The following is a 20,671-nucleotide window of genomic DNA, read 5'->3' on the forward strand; positions in this document are numbered from 1 at the left end:
TGTAGGGAGGGCAGGTTATAGGGCAAAAGAGCTGTTTACTTTTTGGCAAAGCCCCGCAAAAGGCCCTTTTAAGGGCTGGTAATAGAACTTATTATTTTAGGGATATTAGATTCGGAGTTAATAATATTAATATAGCTGGCGGCAGTATAGGGGGATTAGATTAGGGGTTAATAATTTTTATATAGGTGGCGGCGGTGTAAGGGGTCAGATTAGGGGATAGATAAGGTAGATGGCGGCTGTGTAAGGGGTTCACATTAGGCGATAGATAAGGTAGATGGCGGCGGTTTTAGAGGTTCACATAAGGGGATAGATCAGTTAGATGGTGGCGGTTTTAGGGGCTCACAGTAGGGGGTTAGTTTATGTAGATGGCGGCGGGGTCCGGTAGCGGCGGTTTAGGGGTTAAATACTTTATTAGGGATTGCGGCGGGGGATCGCGGTTGACAGGTAGATAGACATTGCGCATGCGTTAGGTGTTAGGTTTATTTTGCAGGTAGTTTAGGGAGTTACGGGGCTCCAATAGTCAGCGTAAGGCTTCTTACGGCTGCCTTTTGTGGCGAGGTGAAAATGGAGTAAGATTTCTCCATTTTTGCCACGTAAGTCCTTACGCTGTATATTGGATACCAAACTGCGCGGGTTTGGTATACCTGCCTATGGCCCAAAAAACTACGGGCGACGGCAGAAATATACGGGCGTAACTTCTAGGTTACGCCGTATATAGGATACCAAAACTGCGCAGATTTTGGCGTCGCCGGCTTTTGCGGGCAACGATTTTTATCGGATCAAGCCCATAGTGCCTATGTGAAGCAAATAAACAACTTTGTTATGCTTAACCAATTTAAATGATTGCATCCTTCAATACTATAGAATTAACAATAGACTATATAAAATAGATTAACGTGTGTGTGGTTTCACTGTTTGGATGGTGTTATTGCAAACAATGACAACTATTTTAGCCAAAATCTGTGTTCACACCACCCTATACAATTACTGAAGTTGATTATCAATTTCTGATCCTACTCCCCTGTAGGTTACAGCAGCAGAGTTAACACAGGTATACCACACGGTTAAACACAACCTCAGCTATAACAGTGCTGACTGTGGACACAAGCGCAACAAAAGATTCTGCATGACTCCAAAATCATAAAGAAAATGTCCCTCGGGAGAACTAAGTCAGAAGCAATGGCCAAAGATGTCCTTGCTCCAAAGGCAGTGGCTGATGTTGTTGACTTCTTAAATGGACACTGAACCCAAATTTTTTTCTTTCGTGATTCAGATAGAGCATGCAATTTTAAGCAACTTTCTAATTTACTATTATCATTTTTTTCCGTTCACTTGCTATCTTTATTTGAAAAAGAAGGCATCTAAGCTTCTTTTTCGGTTCAGACCTCTGGACAGCACTTTTTTATTGGTGGATGAATTTATCCACCAATCAGCAAGAATAACCCAGGTTATTCACCAATAATGGGCCGGCATCTAAACTTACATTCTTGCATTTCAAATAAAGATACCAAGAGAATGAAGATTTGATAATAGGAGTAAATTAGAAAGTTGCTTAAAATTGCATGCTCTATCTGAATCACGAAAGAAAAAATTTGGGTTCAGTGTCCCTTTAACATCAGGTAAACCCCTCCCATTTTCCATACAGATGGATGCATCAAATAAAGGCAACAGGAAGATGTTTCCCCTTGCTGTACAGTATTATAGGCCAGAAACTGGGATCTGCAACAAAATGCTTGATTTTGGAGAGAATGCAGATGAGTTTGCTGCTGGGATTATGGATTACATAGAACAATCCCTTGATAAATTTGGCTTATCGTTAGATCAAGTACGCTTCTGTCTCAGCTGAGTGCATCTCTCTCTCTCTTTTTATATTTATGCAAATTGCTCTTGGGTCTCCCTAAGAGTAAAAGGGGAAACCAGGCGAGCACTACTTGCACACATGCCCTTAGAGAGATGCGACTGCACCTCACTGACGAGGCCCACAGAAGGCCGAAACAATAGTTTGGGGTTGTTGTTTCTCTTGTTCAGAGAGGAATTGCCTGATATTTTGGTGCTGGACTGTCATTGGGCAGGGTCAGACTGATATGCTACAGGATATTTTTTATCTGTGAAGGGGCATAGTGTGCTAAAAGAGTATGCACCCTGAATGACACCCTAAAAATGAACAGGCACAGAAGTTTTTCTAGCTTTTGTTCTGTCTCAGCTTAGTGCATCTCTCTCTCTTTTTATATTTATGCAAATTGCTCTTGGGTCTCCCTAAGAGTAAAAGGGGAAACCAGACGTGGACTCCTTGCACACATGCCCTTAGAGAGATGCGACTGCACCTCACTGACGAGGCCCACAGAAGGCCGAAACGATTGTCTGGGGTTGTTGTTTCTCTTGTTCAGAGAGGAATTGCCTGGTATTTCGGTGCTGGACTGTCATTGGGCAGGGTCAGACTGATATGCTACAGGATATGTTTTCTCTGTGAAGGGGCATAGTGTGCTAAAAGAGTATGCACCCTGAGTGGCACCCTAAAATGAACAGGCACAGAAGTTTTTCTAGCTTTTATTCTGTCTCAGCTGAGTGCATCTCCCTCTCTTTTTATATTTATGTCCCTCAATCCAGCCATCTCCCGGCTTATGCAATCCTGGACTGCTCTCAGGTCTTATTTCATCAGCCTGGGGGAAGAGTGTCCCAGACAGATCAGAGCTTTGTTAAAGCTCAGTGAAGCCTCAACTGAGGAAGATGCTGATAATAAGGAAGTTTACCTTGTGTTCTCCAATAACATCCTCTCCCTCTTTGAGGATGCTGTAAAGAAGCTGGAAAATGATTCAACCACCTGTGTTGAGTAATATTCCATCATGTCTACCTTCAAGCAAAAAATCACACAGAGAAGAGAAGACCAGTTTTATGGCTGCAGCATCTTTTCCCACTTGATGCAGACAGGACAAGGGCAGATTTCACAGCATTTCTCAACACAGCAATCTCATACATTGAGAAATGGTTTGCCTTTTCAGAGGACAACTGGCTGTTCTCCCTGCAACCTCTCTCTGCACCATGGCATGCTTTACTTCAGCGTCACTGAGAGGATCACTTATAAGCTCAACCTAATCCAAAAAAGTCAGCATGGATGAACTTTATGATGAATGCACCACAGCAAATAGCATTCTGAAGGGGCTCAGAGAAGGTGCAGAGGATGAATGGAAGTCCAAAGACGTGTTTGCCAGGTGGATGGCTCTCTTTCAAGTAGCTAACCTGCCTAACATGCTGTCCATCATCAGCCACATCTTAAGTATCCCAGCATCCACTGGTTATGTGGAAAGGATATTTTCCAGAATGACCAACAAATGGAGTGATAGCAGGAACAGGTGCTCTATGAACTCATTAGGAGTGAGCTCTCAACTTTGAGCAATGCTGTTCAGAGTTTTACTGTAGCTGTTTGAAAGACAAACAGCTTCTCAGTGCTGCACAGAGTGACAAGAAGTACAAGTAGGCTTGACATGCTCCAATACTGCACACTTCTACTTTTGGTCCACTGATGTTATCATGTTCATGATGTTCATGGAAGATCCTTTGCAAGTCTCCTACACTATATATTTTTTTTCCAATAGACTTTTTTGAGTATCAAAGCATTTGTTTAATTTAAAGTTAATACGTTTTGGATCTGTTAATTTAATAAATAAATAAAATATGGTTCACATCTCACAAGTTCCTCCAAAAGCCTATTTTTTTGTGGTCTCACTGTCAAACTTTGTTGGCCTATGTTTAGTATCGTCATAGCTGTGTATTCAGATATGACGATATGACCACTTAAGTTGTGATAGAGAGAGACTGCATCTGTTCACACTGATTTCAATAGCAGATATCCTTTTACAATGTCATTGTATCAATCTTAATATTTTTATGAAAACATGTTTTAAGTTGTGATTTACCTCCCCTGGCACGTCATCGGGTCTGTAGTCATCATTGTAGCCCTGAGGGGTATGGCCCCCAGTGCCGCAGGCGTCCCTTATTTTTCTGTATTGAAGGTGGCAACCCTACCTGCCTCCTACACCTCCCACCGGCACCAGAAGATGATCGTTACAGATAGTGACACACACAGTGATCGCGCTCCGGTTCCATATGCAGGCTGATGCCCTGAGCTCAATAATTTAACAGCCGAGACTGCTGGAGCTTCCCGCGCAACGAATATATACATTGCATTGGGTTAAGGGGTTAATAAACAAATGAAATAATAGAACAGCTAAAATGTTTTAGCCTTTTAAGAGACATTAAAGGGAGTTTCTAGCCATTTTCTATATTATATGATTAGACAAACATTTATTCCATAGTGATCTATTAATCTATTTTCTCTTTTGCAGTGTTTTTTTAAGAACACTTTAAAATAAAATATCTTCGCTGCCATTAGAAATAAGTCTAATAAAATAGAGCGTATGGATGACTGACCTCTATTGCAGTACATGTGTACCTCTGCCTGCTTGTCACTCCCATAACTTTGAAATTGTGCACGTTTATGAAATTGTGAAATCCACCAATCAAAAGCTGACTCTTCCTCTATTTGAGTGCACTACTGAGCCATAGTAACAGAACCTTGGCGTCTAGCTGATAATATAATAAGAGCTGCAGGTAGTGTATGTGTTTAGATTTATTTTGTTATTCAGCCTGTTTAGTCATGTGTTTTCCAGACATGCTTTAACAATATTTTATTTTAAATTCTTTTTATTTCTTTTTCCACATAAAGGGCTAGATTACAAGTGACGCAGTATTTTTATTTTTAGTGATCGTGAAAACTCCAGTAGAGGTTAACTTTTTGCGCAAGTCGGGTTTCGTTCATATTACAAGTTTAAAAAAAATCTTATTTAGCGCTAGCATTAATTCAAATAGCGTGAGAAACCTAACTTAAGTTTCCGCATGCGCGTGAATGTATTCCCCCATAGAAATGCATAGACAAAAGAAAGTGGGAAAAAAACTAACACCCGAGTATAATGTTTTCATCTACTTAATGGCAAAGGGCTATGATGCACTTATACATATGTTTATAAATTTGTACATATATATTAATGTTTTTATATGTGTATATATGATTATAAATACATATATACACATACAAATAAATGTTTTATATATATATATATATATATATATATATATATATATACACACACATATAAATACATCTTTAGCTATGTATATGTCTCAATGTTAAAGCCATTTGCCTTTTTTTTCCCTAACACCTGAGATCTCATATCTTTGAGCCCTTATAACTTTTGTGTGCAATATATTTTGTAATACTTTTAATTAGACAGTGTTAATATGAGTGTGACTGTAATGTAATTTTTGAAGGATTGAAGCGTAAATGGCAATTGCCCTAGCGCAATCTGGAATTTGCTCCACTTTTAATATCAGCGGAATGAAAATGGCTTGCAAAAACACAATTACACTAGCGCAAAACCGTTTGTGCCTCACTTGTGATCTAGCCCAAAGAGTTCTGTATAAATGATACATGCTTAGAGTATTTAAAACCACGACTTGTGGTCCAACATTCGTGCTCAAGATGTGATAGCAGAACTGGCAGCAACTTGTTGCTATAGGGCACGTCTCTGGTCCTTAAGGGCATGACGACCAGTGTCGTACAGGGTACGGCGCTGGTCGTTAAGGGGTTAAGAAATGAAATTCATTCATGTGGATTCCAATTTTGGCTGGAACTTCCCTTTAAATCCATCAGTAATTGTATATATAAGCTGTATCTAAATAGTTACACTAAATTTTTGGTCTCTTCAGATTAAATCAATCTAAGATTAATGTCTTAGACATAAATCAGTATACTATGCTAAAGCTTAATAAACACTTTGTTGTTTAATAAATATGTTTATTTATTATGTTTATTTATAGTGCTTTGTTATTTTCTTCCCCTACAGTTTGGAGATTATTCTTGGCAGTTATAAATACAATAGTATTTGTTCTTTGTAGATAACATTAGTTTATTGAGCTACTTTCTCAGGCTTCCCATCCACTAAATCAGGCCACGCTTAGGATAGATCTCCTCACCCTCCCGCTGTTTAAAGGAAATTCAGAAACAACAGGGATACAAGAGTAAACCTTTTAAAAGACTGTCAACAGCTTTTTCCTGCATCTTGCATTTTAACTAGGGTTAAGCATTTTATTCTTCATGTACATCTTGCACTCAACAGCATTGTTATAAAGATTGGTATGAGTACTTTTTATCAATGACAAAAACGTGTAAAATTAATCGCTTGTTAATAATTTGGTATTTGTGTGTCTCTTTATGTAGATATGTTAGTAACCACCCATGTAATCCTTTACTTCAGTTACTAAAAGTGGGAAGATTTACTCTCCTCTTTAAATTCCTCTATTGATTTTATTTTACTTTCTCCATTGAGACCCATCCCATGATGCCGGGGCTTCATTATTCGCATGGTGACATCATGCGCAATGGCGTGATGGCGTCACCGTGCAACTTTATTTAAAATTAACAATGGACAATATAGGGAAATGGGGGCATGCTGCTTAGAAGCCTGTATCTCAGGCATCTAAGCAGCTACAGACCCCCCCAAAATATATATATTTAAAAAAAGCAATGGGAAATGGCTTAGCAGCCAAAGGGTTAAAATTGTATGTTCTAATCTATTCAAATCACAAAATAACATTTTGGGTTTCCTGTCCCTTTAAAGTGAAGGTCCATTTTGATGAATTAGTGCCTGGTTTTTATTAAAACTATTAAAAACAAGGGCACTTTAATTCATCAAAATTGACATTTCACTGTTTTCTTCAAAAACTTACCTTTTAATCCTTGCAGCAGCTCCAGTGATTTCCCCCGGCTGTCGGAAGCCTCTGCAGACTTCAGAAATGACGAATCAGGCTTCCTCCAATCACAGCTTCCCCCCCAGGGGAATCTTGGCCTGATGCAACGCTGTGATTGGAGGAAGCCGGATTCATCATTTTGGACCCGCGAAAACGGCTTGTGACGGGCGGAGGAAGTGCTGGAGCGGCATTCAGGATTAAAAGGTAATTTTTTAAAGAAAACAGTGAAATGTCAATTTTGATGAATTAAAGTGCCCTTGTTTTTAATAGGTTTATTAAAAACCGGGCACTAATTCATCCAAAATGGACCTTCACTTTAAGGGAAGCAAATATGTCTCTTCTTAGTTTTGATATTGCATACTACCCAGTTCTTTTGGAGTGTCACTGATGCTCTTTTAGAACAATCTAAATATCTATCTAATGCTGCTACCTGGGCTTTAGATTTATGCTGACACCTACTTGGGCTCTAAACATAAAGGGACATTAAAGTGGAAAAATTACACACACTAATTTGTTCTAAATTGACACAGCTGTGCGACTACCACTGCTCATTGGGTGATTGTCAGTTTCCCCTCTGGATGATCAGCGCTTTACAGCTATGGAGGGGTACTTTAACTATGCGATTAACCCCTTGCAAGGGTTAAAAACCATAGCATGGCAGAGTCGATAGTTATAAAGTATTTCATTGTTCCACTTAACAAATCCCTGGTTTGAAAGCTAATGGACGAGATACCTTGTGTGATTGACTCACTCATGTGCATTGCTATCTCTTCCACAAAGGATAGCTAAAGAATTAAGTAAGATAATAGAGCTAAATTGTAATGTTTAAAATTGTATTCTCTATCATGTCCCTTTAATATTAAATTGGTATGTAACATTTTCATCGGATATTAATGATTCAGATAGAGCCTGCAATTTTAAGCAACTTTCCAATTTACTCCTATTATCAGTTTTTATTTATTTATTCTCTTGCTATCTTTATTTTAAAAGCAGGAATGTAAAGCTGAAGAGCCGGCCCATTTTTTGGTTGAGAACCTGGGTTATGCTTCCTTATTGGTGGCTAAATGTAGCCACCAACAAGCAAGCTCTATCTAGGGTGCTGAACCTAAAATGGGCCTAAGATTTAAATTTCTGCTTTTTAAATGAAGATAGCAAGAGAACTAAACAAAAAATTGATAGGAGTAAATTAGAAAGTTGCTTAAAATTGCATGCTCTATCTGAATCATTAAAGAAACAAATTTGGGTTTAGTATCCCTTTAAGCATGTCTTTATCAAGAGTATTGTTTTTAAGACAAACAAATGATTATTTATGTACTGTTAAACTATCAATAAGATAACACATATCAACAACCAATTTGTTTTAAATGGATTCCTGTTATTAGTAAATGTTTCCATTAAGCAGAGCCATATAAACCAAACATACTGAGCAGTAGAATAAAAAATAAAAAAGTAAAAAAATTATTATTTAAATTTTTAAAAAAAAACAAAAGGATTTAGGGGTCTCTAAAGGCACATAAATAAAGATCAAAATTGCCTAGAGACCCCCAAAATACATTTTATAAAAATGAACTTGTTTGTTTTTTAAAAATAAATATTGCTTTAAGTATTATAGCTAAATGATCACCGTGGTAACGAATGTTACTGCAGTGATCACCTAGCTGAGAAATGTTGCATTCCCTTTCACAATACGGACCAATATTATATTTGTAATCCTACGATCACCTGGATAATGTGGTTACAAATTAATAAATGGTAGAGGAATGCTATTTAAAAAAAACCCACACCAATAAATATTTTTATAATCAGTCTTTTAGCGTGCGTGGAACATGAGTAAAACACCCTCTTTACGCAGCTCTCTCCATCTTTCAAAACATCTGTATTTTTACTGCAATAAAAATTATATATGGGACTTTATTAAAGGGACACTGAACCCAATTTTTTTTCTTTCATGATTCAGATAGAGCATTAAATTTTAAGCAACTTTCTAATTTACTCCTATTATCAATTTTTCTTCGTTCTTTTGCTATCTTCTTTTAAAAAGCAGGAATGTGATGCATAGGAGCCGGCCCATTTTTGGTTGAGAACCTGGGTTATGCTTGCTTATTGGTGGGTAGATGTAAGTCTCCAATAAGCAAGTGCTATTCATGGTGTTGGTTCAGTGTCCCTTTAAGGAACCTAATGATGACATGTAGATTGGGTCATACAGGTAGGTAGAGAACCACAAGAGGGCTGTGTTGCAAATGCGGAAGGATTAGAGTGTGTGGAGCAAAAGAGGGATGGTCAACAGTATCAAAGGCTGTGAACAGATCAATGAGGATTAGCAGAGAGAAGTGGCCTTTCGATTTCTGTCTCTGTGGAGTGTTGGGGGCAAAATCCAGATTTCAGTGGGTAAAGGAGGGAGTTTAATGTAAGGAAATGTGATAGACGTGTATAAACTAGCTTTTCAAGAAGGTTTGAGGCAAGGGGAAGTAGTGAAATAGGGCGTTAGTTGGAGGGGGAGGATGGATTGAGGGAAAAATGTGTGTGAGTATAGGGGTAAGGGTAGAAGAGAGCGAGAGGATAAGCTGTGAGGGGATGGGATCAAGGGGACAGGTAGTGAGGTGAGAGGACAGTATAAGGGCAGAAACTTCTTCCTCAGTAACAGGGGGAAAGAGCTGAATTTATGGCTTTTTGAGTTTTGGATGATTGCGAGTTTTTGAGGGGGTTGGAGACTGGTAGTATGTTGAGAGATGATATCATTTCTGGTGGAATCAATTTTGTTATTGAATTGGCTGGCAAAGTTTTAAGCTGAGAGAGAAGTTGTAATAGGAGGTGGGGGTGGGCGGAGAAGAGTATTGAAAGTGAAGATCAGACTTTTTGGGTTTAAAGAAAGAGAAGAGACAATGTAGAAAAGTAATCTTGCTTAAAAAGGTTAAGGGCAGAATATTAGGAGTTCAAGATGAACTTGTAGTGAAAAAAGTCAGCTGAACTTTGAGATTTTCTCCAGTGTCGCTCAGTAATACGGGAACGTCTGCGTAGGTAGCGTGTCAGAGTAGTATGCCAGGGCTGAGGATCAGTGTAGGACTTCTGAGATATGGGAGGAGGGGCCAAACTGTCAAGAACTGATGTAATGGGTGGAATTTTAGTGGCAGATAGATTGGTCAGGGCAGGAAAAAGGAGGAGATGGAAGAGAGTAGAGGTTTGAGAGCTGTTGCTGATGTAGTGATGTAATGCTTTTGTGGAGTTTGGTGTAAGGAGTAGAACGAGGGAGAATTATAGGGAGTTATGTGATGTTGCAAGTGAGGAGATGATGGTCACAAAGAGGAAAAGGAGAGTTTGTGAAGTTTGTGAGAGTGCATTGATAGCTGTACATCAGATCAAGGGAGTGACCATCTTTGTGAGTCAGTCCATTGTGACAGACTAAAAGAAGAATTGAGTTGCAGAAGTTGTTTTTCAGAGGAGGTAGTGGGATTGTCAGCGCTCCAAAAATTTACCAGAGGTCAGACCTCTGGTTAATTTTTTAAATATCCCCCAATTGCCCCCCCCAAAATAAAGTGTTTCTTTTCCTTTTATTAAAAAAATATGAACATCTTTTTTTGTTATAAAATAACTGCACAAAGCAGTTTTATAGGGTTAAAGTTGGCGCAGTGGCGTATTTAGGTTTTGTGCTGCCCTAGTCACTCAAAATTCTGCTGCCCCCCCCCCCCACGCACACACACAATTTAAGGCCATTTTTAGTTATAATATTATTTGCTCGGGTATAACATGACATTATTTTTTTATTTTTCATAGCATTTCCAAAGTAAAAGCTAAGCAAGGCTTACAAAACACACACAAAAATATAAATAAAAAATATATAATATAATTATATATATATATATGTGTGTGTGTGTATATATATATATATATATATATATATATATATATATATATATATATATATATATATATATATATATATAAAAAATCAATAATTGTGTAAGGTGTGTGCACTCTCACCATCAAAACATCAACTGCCAGGGTGCTATAGTGGTAAAAATATGCTGAATCAATAAGCGCTCACTGGTCTTTAGCCATCAGGATTTTCTTTATTAAAGTGACGTTTTGGGACAAAGCACAGTCCCTTCTTCAGACAAATAATGCTTTGAAATGACAAACTTTTATAGACCTATAAAACCCTCCCCCTCAAACAAGCCAATCATGGCTGTCCTAAGTGCAAAAAACATTTGGTGAAATAAACAGTGTATTGATAAGGTGAAACCATATAATAAATAACTGTGAAAGATGCTAACTAGCAGATGCGTGTTAATGGATAGGCCAACAAGGCCGGTGCCTTTGCGGCAGATTTTGGGGGGCGGCATTTTTCAACACTGAGTCACTGACACTACTCTTGATAACGCTGCTGCTTCAGTGCTTTTTAAAAAAACAACAACAATTTTTAACTTTTAACTTTGAGCGGGCGGCTTACCGCACGTGACCTGCTTTGTCGCCGAGGTCACATAACATTTTAAACCAGTTATATACCAGCAATTAATTAGTGTATATTAATGTGTCTCTCAAATGGCTCTTAGGTGATCAAACAGAATTGGAGTTAAAAGAAAAATTATACAGCTGAACAAAAATAAGTTCCCCTGTACAGATGGAACCTTCCAAGAAATCCACACAGCCAATCACCCCCTCATCACGTCCTCACACTTCTCTCTCATGTCAGATCAAAAATGGGTAAAAGGGTAGTTGTCAAACACAGTGTTCACGCCCCTTACAGTATGGTTAGATCGCATCCTCCTGTTTGCCAGGTAAAACATTGATAAATATCCTACGCCACTACCTACTTCATTCATATGATCCACAGATAATTCCTCCTTCCTTCTAAATACCCAGTCTGTGTATAACACACAAGTCACTCCCAAAGGGTGTATCCATACAAACTACTAAACAGAGCGATCAACCAACAACTTACCCATAAATATTGAGTGATCAAAAGATCACCGTTATAGAACTCCTATCGTGCTCACGCTCATATTAACCTAAATCTCCATGTACCCCTCCGATAGAATGTTAAACAATTTCTATCACCAACGAATAGACACGGCTGTCAAATCAATGGCCAATCATTTTCTGATCACTATTGGATACCGCCCAGAATCCTCATGTGTATCCAAACTAGTATCGCCCCTTATGGGCGTGGCTACAAGGCGCTCCTGTAAAAAAAAAACGTAAACAACCCTCTTGTTTTACAAAGTATTTTGCTCAGCGCTCATGTTATCCACCAAATATCGTTCAAAATAATTCAAAAATAAATACAAGTATTCTGTTGATTGACGTCACAGCAAATGGCTATCATTGTTATACTAAATCCCTACCTGAGTTTGTTGCTCCAGACGGACAGTAGTCACTCTCTCTGCCACTCCACTGGATCAGATTCAGTCTGATCTGTCTCCTCTCCTCCCGCTACCGACTCAATCTCACCTCCGTTGCCGCCTGGCCTACTCCCTCAACTTCAAGCCATGATCTGTGGGCGCCGGGCAGCAGATAGTGGAAGCTGACTGGTAACTGGTTTAAAATGTCATGTGACCCCGGCAAGAAAGCTGGTCACGTGCGGTAAGCCGCCCGCTCAAAGTTAAAAGTTAAAAATTGTTTTTTTTTTTTAAAAAAGCACTGAAGCAGCAGCGTTATCAAGAGTAGTGTCAGTGACTCAGTGTTGAAAAATGCCGTCCCCCAAAATCTGTCGCACTAGGCATCGGCCGTGTTGGCCTATCCATGAACACGCCCCTGATTTGGCGGGTGTGGAGTGTTGGAAAAAAATCGGCACTGATAAGTGCCTTTACATTTTGGTCTATGGGGAACTGTGTGTTCCCTGTAAATGTATATGTCAGTGCTTATATACATATATTTAATGTCTTAATATGTGTAAACACACATATAAACACATAAATATATATGTACTGTATATATTTATATAGATATATATTTACATCTGCTGCATGACTTACCCCTCTCGCTGCGCTAGGTTCTCATGCCTTGTCTGACGGCAAAAGAATGAGGCTTCCTTTGGAACATATGGAATCCCACTCTTGTTTGTGCAGTGCTTCCCTTCATTTGTGTGCGTTGGTATTACTAAGTGGACCGAAAGCGATATTTTGTGCTCCACTTGTAATCTAGCCCTAAATTTGTTAAGCACCCACAGATCCATATAACATTTTGTTATAAATAAAACAAAAGAAAACAAAGACAAATGTAGTTATATAACACTATACCCCAGACCAAATTGTCATAGTAATAGTTTTTTTTATGTTATGTTCAAATTATATATATTTATATGTAGTAAAATAAAATATACCTTTTATCTGTTTGTACACATGCATAGCTTTATTTCTTTCCATCCTATCAGTCTTCTTTATAAGCATTTCCACAATTACCTGAGTTATAATGTTAACCTCTGAAACAGATTATTTTAATTGAATTTCCCTGCTATTGCAGCAGTGTGTTAATTGGTTCTTTTCAAGTGTCACTGATCTGTGTAAATAATTGTGAGCTTTTAAGAAGAAACATAAATAGTTTGACAGCATGAAAACATTGATTACCCAGATTAGTATCAAATTAAAGAATACCTTGCTACCTTTCATTGTATAGTAGCTAATTTCCTTACAACATAAGTGTGTTTCATACTGTTTCTGTGAATTATTCAGGAGTAGTCAGCAGATGGATCTCTTATTCCTTATAGACTGAAAATCTCTGTACTGCTGGCTAATACAGCATCTTTCCTTATGCATCACAGACAGAGCATTTAACCCTTCATAGCAAACACATAGTAGATAGTAAGCTCTGGTTGCAACAATATTGTGTTATTAACATGTTGTGTTATTAGCACTGGTCAAGTAAAGCTAGACACATGCAGCCAGCGAGAAATACATCAAAAAATGACAGTTTACGAAAAAACACTTTAAACTGTCGCTATAGTTGAAACATTTCATGCTCTAATTCATTCTCCTGAGCCATACTTTAAAGCATAAAGCACAATAGGGCAATTGATGTGCTTAAAATGCTGGTGCATAAGGCATACTTAAAGGCACATGAAACCCAAAAAAATGTATTTCTTGATTCAGATAGAGCAAGCTATATTAAACATCTTTCCAATTTACTTCTATTACCTAGTTTATTTTGTTCTCTTGGTAATCCTTTGTTGAAAACGTAGGCTGATGTGATTGGCTCACCCGATGTGTCCAGCTAGTTTGCAGTAGTGCATTGCTGCTTCTTCAACAAAGAATACCAAGAGAATAAAGCATTAAAGAATACCAAGAGAATAAAGCAAATTAGAAAACACAAGTACATTGGAAAGTTGAATAAAATTATTGTCTTAATCATTAAAGAAAATGTTTGGATTTCATATTCCTTTAAAGGGACATTAAGCCCAAATTTTTTCTTTCATGATTTAGATAGAGAATACCATTTTAAACAACTTTCTAATTTACTTCAGTTATCTAATTTGCTTCATTCTCTTGATATTCTTTCCTGAAAAGCATATCTAGATAGGCTCAGTAGCTTCTGATTGGTAGCTGCACAAAGATGCCTCATGTGATTGGCTCACCAATGTGCATTGCTATTTCTTTAACAAAGGATATCTAATGATTGCAGAAAATTAGATAATATAAGTAAATTGGAATGTTGTTTAAAATTGTATTCTCTATCTGAATCGTGAAAGATTTTTTTGGGGTTTAATGGCCCTTTAAGTACACTCTTGAAACAGCTATAGCTTTTACTAGAAGCGGTTTTGCTAATATGTGCATATTGGAAACATGCTTCTATAAAAACTGAAATTCTCTGTACATTCCAATTTTTGGTGGGAATGTCCCTTTAAACACAGAGTTGCTAGTGTAAGAAGAATTAGAGCATTTTATTTTTCTACTATAATGGCCCTTTAAAGGGATAGAAAGTTCAAAAATTAAATGTGCATGGTTGCATTTCAATATGAAATAGAAGCATTTTTGCAATATACTTCTATTAGCAAAAATGCTTCTAGTAAAAGTTATTACTGTTTCTGCCGTATATGCACATATCCTGTGAGGGCCTGTGCACCAGTAATGAAACACCACACCTTCTCAGAGGGTCAGCAGTAGCTTGTATGACACAAATTACATCTTCAGAAGCAATACACACTATTGCACAGGACCTCACAGGATATATGCGCATATATAGTGTGAAAAAACAGTAATAACTTTTACTACAAGCATTGTTGCTAGTGGAAGTATATTGCAAAATGCTTATGTTTCAAACTGAAGGGTTTCTGAATTCTTAGCTTTGCAGTGTGATTCTCCTTATCTCATATTTCACGCAGATAAGGCAGTTCTCCGTTTGGTTTTCTTCCTAAGGTTGTTTCGGACAGAAATATTAATCAGGAAATTGTTGTTCCTTCTCTCTGTCCTAATCCTTCTTCTCATAAAGAATGTTTGTTGCACAACTTAGATGTTGTGCAGGCTCTTAAATTCTATCTGCAGGCTACGAAGGACTTTCATCAGTCTTCTGCATTATTTGTTTGCTTTTCTGGAAAACGTAAGGGCCAGAAAGCTACTGCCACTTCTCTTTCTCTCTGGTTGATAAGTATTATTTGTTTGGCATATGAGATTGCTGGACAGCAGCCTCCTGAGAGAATTACAGATCATTCCACTAGGGCTGTGGCTTCTTCTTGGGCCTTAAAGAATGAGGCCTCTGTAGAACAGATTTGTAAGGCTGTGACTTGGTTTTCTTTGCACACTTTTTCTAAATTCTATAAATTTGATACTTTTGCTTCGGCTGAGGCTTCTTTTGGGAGAAAGGTTCTGCAAGCAGTGGCTTCTGTTTAGGTTACCTGTCTTGTCCCTCCTTAATAATCTGTGTCCTCTAGCTTGGGTATTGATTCCCAACAGTAATTGCTGATCCGTGGACTCACCGTGTCTTAAGAAAGAAAACAAAATTTATGCTTACCTGATAAATTTCTTTCTTTCTTGACACAGTGAGTCCTCGACCCTTCCTGTTTTCAGGCAGTTTTCTTATATAAACCTCAGGCACCTCTGCACCTTGTGTTATTTCCTTTCTCTCCTTTTCCTTCAGTCGAATGACTGGGGGTTGTGGGAAGGTAAATGATACTTAACAGCTTTGCTGTGGTACTTTTTGCCTCCTGCTGGCCAGGAGTGATATTTCTAACAGTAATTGCTGATCCGTGGACTCACTTTGTCAAGAAAGAAAGACATTTTTTAGGTAAGCATACATTTCGTTTTTTAGTACTGTAAAAAAAACAAAAAACATAAACTATAGTCATTCTAAAGAAAGACCAAGAATATAAAGAATGTTTGCCTCCTTTTTGAAATAAAAAAACAAAGTTTTAACTACATGCAAAAGGGAAATATTCATGAAATAAATAGAGACAATAATATTATAAGGTGTAAAGCTTGGAATAAATCTGAGTATTTTATTAAAAGGGATGATGGGTACATGAACTAGCCTTTAGGCAACATTAGCAGAGATTCATGGGAAAGATAGACTTGCTTAGAATTAAATTAGATTTGCATTTAAAGTAGAAATTTATGGCAGATAAGAAATGTTTTGCACATATAGCTTGTTCATACTTAGAAAAACGACACATAAACAATCTGTTATGTTTGTAATTTAGTGTGCAAATGAATGATTGAACCATTTTTACAGTTTGCTATAACTAGATTGAAAACGTTGAAAGTGCACTGATTTACATCTTGCTCTCTTTTTTTTAGCTCCAGGACCGCACTCAGTTCAGTGACCGTGATTTAGCCATGTTAAAAAAGTATTGGGACAATGGAATGACCAGTCTGGGCTCTGTCTGCCGAGAGAAAATTGAAGCAGTGGCTTCAGAATTAAATGTTGACTGTGAAATCGTGCGGGTAAGAGAGTATTTACAAAAATCTCAAAGTACTTGGGGTTAGCTACAATATTGTATCTTTTGCCTTAAAGGGGTATACAGGTACAAATCCCCAAATCCAGAATTATTCCAAAATCTAAACTCTTTTTTTCATGTTTTAAAAAATGATTAAAAACTATATTTTTTCCCCCACAATTAAGTCACAAACTTTATACCTGAATCTATGATTTGTTTTTGTGTTCTTAAATACTAATGCTTCTCTTTATTTTATTTGTTAACAACTGTTACCTTTCTGGTTACAGTACTGTACTATCTTTATGATGGTAACATATACAAAAGTAATACAAATGATAAAAAAAACTACCTTTAGGTTGCATGTATAAGCTGTATTATGACATGTAAATATTGCTTAAATGACCTAAGATATTTTTGTTAACACTTGGTTTCATTTTACATATGCAAATACACAAATATTCCAAAATAAAAACTATTCCAAAATCCAAAACTTTTCCATCCCAAGCAGTTTGGATAAAGGGCTTCCTGCCTGTAATACCCATATCCTAAATCACTTAAAGATGACAAGAAAATATCACATGAACCTCTTTATGCAATAAATAAAGATATTTACCTCACAATTTCTTTCTTTTATAATATTAAGTGATCTGTGAACAGTTATGCTTCAGCTACTGTCATCTGCATATTAAAAGGGGAATAAAACAACCAATCAGCTTTATCAGTGTATTACACTGTATTGCAATCTCATGAGATTTCACTGACATCTAGTGAGATTTTATAGTAAACTTCCTGAAACTGAGGAAGAAAATAATTTGCACGCTCCCTTGGAAGTCCCAGAACTAGCATCCTGATTGGCTGCCTAAAGTCCCTTTACAATTGGATGTGGCTACTGAGGAAATTTTGAGGCAAAATATCACACTTTTTTAGCTATCACATATTCAGGTGACATTTTCTAGTCAGCTTTTTGCACTTTGCTGCATCGTATTTGATCGGGTTGATTGATGGCCGCCTCCTCAGAGCAGGCGGACAGGTTATGGAGCAGTGGTCTTTAGACCGCTGCTTCATAACTTCTGTTTCCGGTGAGCCTAAAGGCTCGCCGGAAACAAGGGGCATCAAGCTCCATACGGAGCTTGATAAATATGCCCCAATGTGGGTGTGATTGGTGATAATGAAGACATGGGGGTAATATACAGTATAACCAACAGTGTATATGGATGCATTGTTTTAGTTTTGTGTTTTTAATAATAAATAGTAAATGCTGGTGGATTAGAACAAAAGTGTACTGAATTTTTTGTTAAGTATATTGATAATATGTTGCCAAACTTATACATGCCGAGTAAAGGTGAACCCTATTGTACAGCTGAAATTCATAGCAATACATGTCTATAAGGATAAAAACTCTGTGCTAATTTTAATTGCGAAAGAGATATGATAAATAACCACACACAGTTCCTTAGCTTTAGCATGACTTTTTATAATATAATTAGACAATTTAATAAAAAAAAAAGATAATTAGACAATTGCACAATTAGTTGTATTTTATGGAACAGTCGATCATTATCTTATAGTTGCCAGGGGACCTTGAACAATCTGGCTTTGAAACTCAAAAAGATTAGAGCTGGGCAAAACACAGACCAAAACATGTAGTCCATCAAATGATATAAAATGACAGAAATGTAATAAAGATACAGATAATGGTATATATAACTGTTTCCAGAGAATGTTCCAGTGAGAATGAATATATTATTTTTTACATCTTATCGTTACAAGTTGGCCGCGTGCAGTGAAGCTTTCAATGCAAATCTTGCAAAGCACTTTTTATGTTCACCCTTATCAGGTCTAATTGGGCCATATTTCTCTGGCACCCACATTTGCCATAGTAAATATTCTAAGTGGCGCTGGTAATGTTGCACAGCATTAGTAGCAGGCAGATGTGGGTGCATGTGACCTATGACAGTATTGGTAGCGGATGTATGTGTGTTAAAAGTTATTACTCTAGCACTGATCATTTTAGAAGATGCATGTTTACTAACAGGACCATTTTGGAAAACAAGAATAAAGAGAACAAAGAAAACAGACAGAGTCTCTATAGAAGTGCGCAAATGATCACAGCATGTGGCAGATGGCGGATTCGGCAACCAGCAATCCAGGCAGCTCTCTTAGAAATAGTAGGTGGACAACGGGAACCTGTGGATGACAGATGGAAGAGGCGCCTCATGGGACAAGTATCGTTTTAGGCAACAGAGGGAAACACAATAACAGCGGACCCCCCACACAGAGTGTTACTCACAAGAGCGGCGGTACAAGCGTGTACCCAGACAAGCAGGACGGAACCAAAAGTCGCCCGTCAGACAGGCGTAAGCTCGGTACGCTAAGGCAGACGTCACTCAGCAGGCAGCGTCAGAGTCGACCCAGCAGGGGAACCAATGGAGTGGAAGGAAACTCGACACAGCGGACCTCCAAAGGGGAATCAGGAACGTAACCAAATTGCTCCAGCGGCAATAATAATAGAAAACAGGCAGGTGTGATGTACTCAAGGATATATTTATTGAGTACAAACAGATAAAAACATGCGTACAGCAACGCGTTTCTCAACAAATAGTCGTTTCATCAGGCTGATCATAATGGATATGTACTGATGATTAGTTATATCCCTTTCAAAACACCTTAGCCAGCAGTATAGCCAGTTACTTCACCAACCCAAAGGTTCCCCAGATCAACACTTAGGTCTCATAAACAGCATGGAAAAGAGCCGTTAGTGTTCACTGATAATAACTCTCCTCCCTTTGTAAAATGTTTTTGAACTAAAGCTACTATTGGCCAATATCAAGTTGAAGACATTGCTTAATTTTCCAGAGAGCTTTGCTCCACAGGATACCAGTGCTTTCCTTTCTCAGATATTGTTTAATATTTGGATATTACTGGGCAGTCTACAGAAAACTATGGGCTAGATTACAATTGGAGCGCTAATTTATAGTATACCCGCAAATGAGAAAATTCACCTGTTTGCTTGCGCGCGATAAATAACCAGCCATTACAAGTGGCTGGTTATTGCTACCGCAAGCTGGCGGTAGCAATTAGCGCTCAGGAGATTAACCAGAGATCAGATATCTGGTTAATTTTCTAATGGTGCCCCAAATGCCCCCAAAAATAAAGGGTCTTTTAGTGCAGTTTTTAGGGGTTAAAAGTGGCGTATGGGGTGTTTACATTGCGGTCTATGAAAACTGTGTGTTTCCTGTAAATATATATGTATATACACATATTAACACATAAATCTATATTCATATACATAAATATTTAAAATTGCTCTCCATCGCTGCATGACTTACCCCCTTCTCTAAGTTAGTTTTAATGCCGTGTCTCACTGCAGGAGAACGAGGCTCCCATTGTAGCCTATGGAAGCAAGCTCTCATGAGCACAATGCTTCCATGCACATTTGCATGAGCTGGTATTACTTAGTTGAGCGCAAATATTGCTTTCGCGGAAGCAATATTTTCTGCTCAACTTGTACTCTAGCCCTATATATTTTGTCCCTGATTTTGTGTTCTTTTTAAAAATCCCATAGTATGAAAAACAACAATACTTCTATAAGCAATACACTACATTAGTGTCCTTATCATTTGTCTAAGACTGTTTAAGACATAATCAAGCACAGCTAAAAAGATATATTTCTCCAACATTGGTGTGTCCGGTCCACGGCGTCATCCTTACTTGTGGGAAATATCTCTTCCCCAACAGGAAATGGCAAAGAGTCCCAGCAAAGCTGGCCATATAGTCCCTCCTAGGCTCCGCCCACCCCAGTCATTCTCTTTGCCGTTGCACAGGCAACATCTCCACGGAGATGGTTAAGAGTATGTGGTGTTTAGTTGTAGTTTTTTTGTTCTACTATCAAGAGTTTGTTATTTTAAAATAGTACTGGTATGTACTATTTACTCTGAAACAGAAAAGGATGAAGATTTCTGTTTGTGAGAGGAAGATGATTTTAGCAGACAGTAACTAAAATCG

The 20,671-nt window shown here is 37.8% G+C and overlaps 1 protein-coding gene across 2 annotated transcripts in view; it reads left to right on the top strand.

Annotated features, from left to right (window-relative positions):
- The window catches only part of HDX (highly divergent homeobox), a 214,358-nt gene that overhangs the window by 56,389 nt on the left and 137,298 nt on the right, over positions 1-20,671 (top strand). For both annotated transcript variants that reach the window (XM_053699336.1, XM_053699335.1), the window contains one exon: positions 16,527-16,673. In XM_053699336.1, the coding sequence (XP_053555311.1) occupies positions 16,527-16,673 (147 nt within the window). The remainder of the gene's footprint in view (positions 1-16,526; positions 16,674-20,671) is intronic.

This window comes from Bombina bombina, chromosome 1 (assembly GCF_027579735.1).
Source record: "Bombina bombina isolate aBomBom1 chromosome 1, aBomBom1.pri, whole genome shotgun sequence".
NCBI classification, from domain to species: Eukaryota; Metazoa; Chordata; class Amphibia; order Anura; family Bombinatoridae; genus Bombina; species Bombina bombina.